The following is a 7500-nucleotide window of genomic DNA, read 5'->3' on the forward strand; positions in this document are numbered from 1 at the left end:
GTGGGTTTTTTTATATTAGTTTCACGTATTTGTAGTGCATGATTGTTATCGTATGAGCAGTCAAAATCTGCTATGTGTCTTAATGATGAAAGTGACCTTTCATTTATCTTATCCAGAACCAAAGCAGAAATACCGAGATGTGTATCACACATTAACCACATATCTGAAAATATGGAGGAGTTATTGTTTATTCCTGGAGTTTAGTCCTGGAGTTTAGTCCTGGTCCAAACCGTAAGCAGGGCAGAGGGAAGAGGAAATCTTTAATAATCTTTGTTGCGACAGTGTTGTTTTTTGTGTTTTTTAATTTTTTCCGTTTGCTCATGTCTTCTCATGACGTGAGTCAGTGTGGAAATTACGGTGAATTTCTTAGACGTTATAAAACAGTGAGACTGAACACTGAACGCTGTTATTCTGTGTCTGTGTGATGTGTGTGTGTTCTCAGTCAGCGTGTGTCCACATGGCATTTGGTCTGTGGTGGGGGTGGAACTGACCCTTGCGTGAACCTGGATGTGACACAGTTTTTCCCAGTGACCTCCTCTGTGACCTTTACTGACAGACCACTTTACAGCCCTCCACCCAGAACCAGGTGACAGTGTTTAGACCTCTCTAGCCATGGCTAAGTTATCACCAAAAACACACAGAGTTTGGCATAAAAATAAATACACTAATCTTTCTTTTTGAATCCTTAATGATGTTAATTATTAACTTTCTCTCCCTCTCCCTCTCCCTCTCTCTCTCCCTCCCTCCCTCTCCCCCCCCCCCCCCCCCTCTCTCTCCCTCCCTCCCTCTCTCTCTCTCTCTCTCTCTCTCTCCAGATTCCAGATAAACTTCACTGAGTATGACTGTGAGAGGAATGATGTGTGTTGGCCTGAACTGGCCTTCCCTCTCACCAGATACTACACAGGTGGGTGAACTGGTCCTCCTGTTTCCCTTTTCTCTGGGTAAAACAACACTGTCATCTCTTCCACTGATTTAGCTCCGCTTTGTTTAGTGCGCCTCGGCATAAAGTGTGTGTGTGTGTGTGTGTGTGTGTGTTGGAGGTTACTGACATATATTGAGTGTTTACCTGTGTGAGTGTGTGTTTGGGGTTACTGAGATATATTGGCTGTTTATGTGTGTGTGTCTGTTGGGGGTTATTGAGATATATTAAACATTTATCTGTGTGTGTGTGTGTGTGTGTGTGTGTGTGTGTGTGTGTGTGTGTGTTCAGGGGAGCCATATTCGCAGTCCTTGGCTAAGGGCCTGATCCTTGTCTTCTTCTTCATTGCTGCCTCTGTGTTGGGGTCACCATGGAGACAGATACGCCAGGCCTGGAGGAGCTCACGAGCCTGAGACAGGAAATCGTAACATCACATCCTGCATCTGACCAGCCTGTAGAAAGACACCCAAAAACAGACTGTAGCGACTGGTGTGATAAATCATCCAATCAGTCAGCAGAAGCAAACAATCACATATTTATTTGGATTATTGGATGACATGCTTAACAATTATTTTCTGCCTCTTGTTGACTTTTTTCATGTTGGTATTTTTTTTTCAAATGTAAATTAAGTGACACTTAAGTTTTTTGTGAATAGCCTTTGAATTTTGTAATATTTTGTGATATGTTTTAATAGTTTTGATACAACCGTTTTATGTACGTTTTTGATAAAAAAAAAAAAAAATCAAAAAACGTGTTTAGCACCTCATTCAAAATAAAGATGGCCTCGACACTGCATATCTGTTTAAAGCTATCCTAATGTATGTCTTAGAACAGTTTTCAAAATGAACTTTTATTTACCATTGAAATGTTTAAGAACGTAGGTTGACTGTGCGCCTTTCACAACCAGATAAAATTTACAATGGAGTTTTTTTTTTTTAAAAATCATTTCTACAAAGTGCTTTGCTGCCCTCTAGGAGTTCGTTCTTAAATCTGCCGGTACAATACTTCCTGTTCGGTGAAGTTTCCCTGGCTAGTGATGAAGAGTAAAGTTATTAACGCGACGAGCAGTTTATCAGATAAACTATCGCAGAGCCAAGAGCAGATATCAGTTATCTTCGCCTTTTTGTCATTGAGAAGTAAACCTTTGACCTGTAATTTAGAGTAGTCAGAGAGAGCCTGCTAGCTGAACTTTAGCTAGCAGACTGGTTAAAGTCATACCTTAGTTAGCTGATTCTGTCTACTGTATATAAAGTCCGTTCGGTCGTGCGTCTCGCTTGAGGAGGATAGTTTTATTATTAACTTTCTGAGTGGTCTTCGGGGAAACAGTAAGCGGACGTCAACTTATGTTTGCGGCGTTAATTTTGTTAGCACAGAATGAATGTGCTACATCATACTCTACCAAGACAAGTCTGTGGGCAAGTTTAGTCCGACTGTGCTAACCGGGAGAAGGCCAAATATTGTTTACCTGTTTGGACTCAACAAGACAAGAAAAGGGAGTAGTTACACACGGTCACCAGCGTTTGGAATCTCTGAACTCTCCAGAAACGATGTCTGAAGGGGGATAAGGTTACGTGTCTTTGATTGACGTGGCGGAGTTAAGCAGCCTCCGAAGTTTAGCACAGCCCAGTTAGCCGCTGGGGCTATCCAGCAAAGCTGTATTGCTGTTAGCAGTTAGCTAGACTAAGCTGGACCAAGATTGAGTAGTAACATATTGAACACAAATTTTGACATTGATTAAAACCCGAGTTCGCGTTGAAGATGGGCTCGTTGTTCAGAAGCGAGGAGATGTGTTTGGCCCAGCTGTTTCTCCAGTCCGGATCCGCATATGACTGCATCAGCGAACTGGGAGAACTGGGACTAGTGGAGTTCAGAGATGTGAGTATTTGACATATTTTGTTTCTATTTAACGTTTTGGTCACCAGTTCCAGTTCAGCTGTGTGAAAATTAAAACGTCTTCTCTCAGTAAGTATGCATGTGACGTAATCTTACAGTTACCCCTATTTAAATAGGCTTTACTGCGCCTTATTGTATCTTATTAGTAAGATTTCGCTAGTGAAGAGAAGTAAAAGTTTTGACAAAGCGCTTTGAAGAGTTAAAATAGAGTCAGTCTGATTCCGTGTGGCTGTACTGTGGTGCTGTAGTCTTCGACACAGCACGTAGTGTGTAATCACTTCTGAGCTTTGTTAGTCAAGATCAATCAGATGTGTTTCATTGTTCGCTAATCCACGTGCTTGAGATCAGATAACGTCAACAAGATTATTCGAATATCTCTTCGTGTATGGAGGAGATTGGATATGAAGAGGCGGAACAGAGTTGACAAATTTTCGCAGTGATGTAGTTGAAAGAGCGTCACACGGAAATCTCTGTGTTCTTGGCAGTATGACATTTCACAGCCTGTGTTTGAAGTTCTGTCGAATGTGTGCGGGTTACAGAGCAGTCTTAACTGGAAAGAATTTGAGCTGGCGACTGTGTTACTGATTGGTCAGATTGACAGTTAATCATTTAGAGTGTTTGATAGAGTCACGCGGGAGCCAGTGCCACGGTACCTGTGCGGGGACAGTGTCCTGTATACCAGAGGGTTTGAATTACACAAGTTTGTCAGGGATAAATATCACTTATGGCTTTAGACAGTTTGTGCATGTTTCTTTGTCAAGTCTCTCTGTCTCTGTTTGTCTGTCTATGCGTGTGTGTGTGTGTGTGTGTGTGTGTAACGGCTGTCTTTCTTGTGTTTCTCTGTCTCAGCTGAACCCGAGCGTCAGTTCCTTCCAGCGAAAGTTCGTCAGCGAGATCAAGAGATGTGAGGAGATGGAGAGGATTCTGGGTAAGAACATTAGTAGAACTGAGCCCATGACAATCCTGATATTCAGTCTTATCTGTCATGTAAAAAGAGAGACACACACAAAAACACACACTTTCAGACCAATGGGTAGACAGACCCTCCCATAGTAAAACACACAAAAAGTTCATTCATTCATTCATACATACATAGACACATAGATAGATATAAGGATAGACAGACGGTCAGGCTTTGAGAAATTACCGTGATGAATGTGTGCCTGTGATGCTCGTCTGGTGCACATGCGTGGCGGGTTTATCCCAGGGTCAGCCACGGTCAAGCTGCGGTCAGAAGTGACAATAATGAACGTCCACGTTAAAGACATTATAAAGCATTAAAGACATTATAAAACATTAAAGACATTATAAAACAATGAGATGTTTCTTCGTTCTTTATCAGGACAAATCGTTTTTCGGCTTCAGTCCTCTGTGTTTAGATTGGTCTCGGTTTTGGACGGTTTTAGAGATGTTTGGGTCTAATGCAGTTTTAGGTGAATTCATAGTTAATTGGAAACCCATGCTAGGAAATCTAATCTGAATCAAACAGGGAAGAGGAGCTGAACGCCCGCACTGTCTCTGGACATGAGGTCCAAGGGCGTCTCCGTGTATTTCTCTGTGTGATAGTTTGACTTGGAGATTTGGGAGGTAATCTGGAGATTTATCAGCCGCGGTGGTTGTTTTATGACAAGGGTGGGATGTCACATTGCTGTCCTGTGAGAGCATTATGTAATACATGGGCCTTATTAATAAACTTTGTGTGCTTGTTTGTGCGTGTGTGAATGGACATTATTAAGGGAAGGGTGAGACTTTTATTCATCTCTCTCTCTTTGTGTGTCTGTAACAGGGTATTTGCTGAGAGAGATTAAGAAAGCTGATATCCCTCTCCCTGAGGGGCAGGTGAATCCCGCTGCTCCGTTACCCAAACATGTCCTCACTATTATGGTAAGTTTGTTATGTTTACTTACTGACCCCTGACTGACACTCTGACTGTTACAAACAAACAATCCTGCCTGGCCCTCAGCTACTGCTGGGTTTGTGTTTAAAATAATAATAAAAACACTAAAATGGTGTCGAGCTGAGCTTTAAATAGCCTCAAAATAATCTCAGGTGTTTCATTTATGAATAAACAATACTGCAATGGTGTCAATATGAGGTGTAGTGATTGGTGTGTGGCGTCAGTATGAGGTGTAGTGATTGGTGTATGGCGTCAGTATGAGGTGTAGTGATTGGGGGGTGGCGTCAGTATGAGGTGCTGTGATTGGTGGGTGGTGTCAGTATGAGGTGCTGTGATTGGTGGGTGGTGTCACTATGAGGTGGAGTGATTGGGGGGTGGTGTCAGTATGAGGTGTAGTGATTGGTGTGTGGCGTCAGTATGAGGTGTTATGATTGGTGCGCTGTGTTTTTTGGTTGTTTTCAGGAACAGCTGCAGAGGTTTGAGCAGGAGCTCAGTGAGGTGACCAGGAACAAGGAGAAACTTCAGAAGAACCTTCTGGAACTGACTGAGTACACACACATGCTCCGCGTCACGCGTAGCTTCGTCCACCGTGCCGCTGAGGTGAGGCTCCCGGCCTTCCCATTACTGCAATGTCAACTCTGCACACTGTCCTCTATACACCCTCACTCTCAAGAGCCCAGGAAAGGGCTCTCTGTGTGTGTGTGTGTGTGTTAATCAGTGTGTTTTTGATCATACATAGTTTATTTCCATTGTGGATCATTTGCTCCTTTGGTTCCTTGGGGCGGGAGAGGTTTAAGGAGGGTGGGGGAGACTGTCAGGTGACCTGGAGTCACCTGATCAGCTCTGTCTGTCTGTAGCCGTTGGCTGCTACACACACACACACACACACACACACAGACTCTCAGACTTAATCCCTTGGTCATGACCTGGTCTTTTTGAAAGAGTTTTGATTGTAATGGTCACTGACACATTCTCCTCTCACTGAATACTCTGACAACAGACCTGTGTCCTCACGCCCAGTCAAACACACACACACCGCTCACATATTCCTCACATGTCTCCACACAACCCTCACACATTACATACCCACGCACACACACTGCTCACACATCGCCCACACATGTCACCACCCCACCCACTCCTCACACACACACACACACACACATTCTCACCACACACATTTTCATTAAGAATAATGTCCATACACACACTCAGACTGACATTTTTGGGTACTCTCTCTCTGTCACACACACACACACACACACATACACACATAGGCACACACGCACACACAAAGGTTTTGACAGAGAATACACACATGTGTTTCAGAGGGAGCCCGGTCACGCTCAGTATGAGGAGTTTCCTTTCCTGGAGAAAGAGCCCATGATGGACTACACCAGTATGCAGAGACTGGGAGCCAAACTGGGGTAAGGAGGATGTTTACACACACACACATGCATGTGTGCACAAACATACACAATACTGCTGTAAATGTTATAAATGTTATCTCTGCTTTCAAGTTCCTCATTCATACACTTATAGGGGAAGATGTATTTTCTCTTTGATTTTCAGTCATGATCTTTATATATACTGTGTTCCTTATTGACGTATGTGTGTTTTTAAACCGGTGTGTGTGTGTGAGAGAGAGAGAGAGCATGTGTATGTGTGAGAGAGAGAGTGAATGTATGGTTATGAGTGTGAATATGTGTGTTTTTAAACTGGTCGGAGTATGTGTGTAGGTGTGGGTGTGGGTGTGTGTGTTTAAAATAGAAGGGGTGTGTGTGTGGGTGTATGTCTTTAAACCAAAAGGAGTGTGTGTGTGTGTGTGTGTGTTTTAAAACCAGAAGGGGTGTGTGTGTGTGTTTTAACTGAACAGAATGTGTGTTTGCCTCTCTTAAACTGGTCAGAGTAATTTTTTTTTGTTGGTGATAATTCAGCGTGTGTGTGTGTGTGTCTTTGGCAGGTTTATCTCAGGGCTGATAGAGCGTGTGAAGATTGAGGCGTTTGAGCGTATGCTGTGGAGAGTGTGTAAAGGATACACCATTCTCAGCTACTCAGAGCTGGACGAGTGTTTACAGGACCCAGACACGGTGAGACACACACACACACACACACACACGCACACACACACACACTGCACCACTTTCACAATTACACACACACACGCACACACACACACACTGCACCACTTTCACAATTACACACACACACACACACTCTGCACCACTTTCACAATTACACACACACACACACACACACTGCACCACTTTCACAATTACACACACACACACACTACTACACACACTGCACCACTTACACAATTACACACACACACACACACACTCTGCACCACTTTCACAATTACACACACACACACACACACACACTGCACCACTTTCACAATTACACACACACACACACTGCAGCACTTTCACAATTACACACACACACACACACACTCTGCACCACTTTCACAATTACACACACACACACACACACTGCACCACTTTCACAATTACACACACGTGCACAGGCACACCTTAATCAACACTGCCACACACATACTTCACTACCACACACACAGTGACACACACAGTGACACACACAGTGACACACACACACACACTTCACTGTGATATGTACTACACTGCCACATACACAGCACTAACACACAGACTTGGTAGGCAGTAGAGAGGCAGTGTGTGGTGTGTGAATGGTGAGTAGAGACAGAGGCAGTGTGTGGTGTGTGAATGGTGAGTAGAGACAGAGACAGAGGCAGTGTGTGGTGTGT

At 43.6% G+C, this 7500-nt stretch overlaps 2 protein-coding genes across 2 annotated transcripts in view; both read left to right on the plus strand.

Annotated features, from left to right (window-relative positions):
- tctn2 (tectonic family member 2) overlaps nucleotides 1-1429 on the plus strand; it is a 6305-nt gene extending 4876 nt beyond the window's left edge. The window contains exons 16-18 of the mRNA XM_030791726.1: nucleotides 443-586; nucleotides 816-904; nucleotides 1211-1429. Coding sequence (XP_030647586.1) covers nucleotides 443-586; nucleotides 816-904; nucleotides 1211-1332 — 355 coding nt within the window. The 3' untranslated portion in view covers nucleotides 1333-1429. The remainder of the gene's footprint in view (nucleotides 1-442; nucleotides 587-815; nucleotides 905-1210) is intronic.
- Nucleotides 1430-2220: 791 nt separating this feature from the next.
- The window catches only part of LOC115827388 (V-type proton ATPase 116 kDa subunit a-like), a 16481-nt gene continuing 11201 nt past the window's right edge, over nucleotides 2221-7500 (plus strand). The window contains 6 exon segments of the mRNA XM_030791205.1: nucleotides 2221-2794; nucleotides 3662-3740; nucleotides 4599-4696; nucleotides 5172-5309; nucleotides 6039-6136; nucleotides 6673-6799. Of these exon segments, the coding sequence (XP_030647065.1) occupies nucleotides 2678-2794; nucleotides 3662-3740; nucleotides 4599-4696; nucleotides 5172-5309; nucleotides 6039-6136; nucleotides 6673-6799 (657 nt within the window). The 5' untranslated portion in view covers nucleotides 2221-2677.

This window comes from Chanos chanos, chromosome 14 (assembly GCF_902362185.1).
Source record: "Chanos chanos chromosome 14, fChaCha1.1, whole genome shotgun sequence".
Classification (NCBI taxonomy): domain Eukaryota; kingdom Metazoa; phylum Chordata; class Actinopteri; order Gonorynchiformes; family Chanidae; genus Chanos; species Chanos chanos.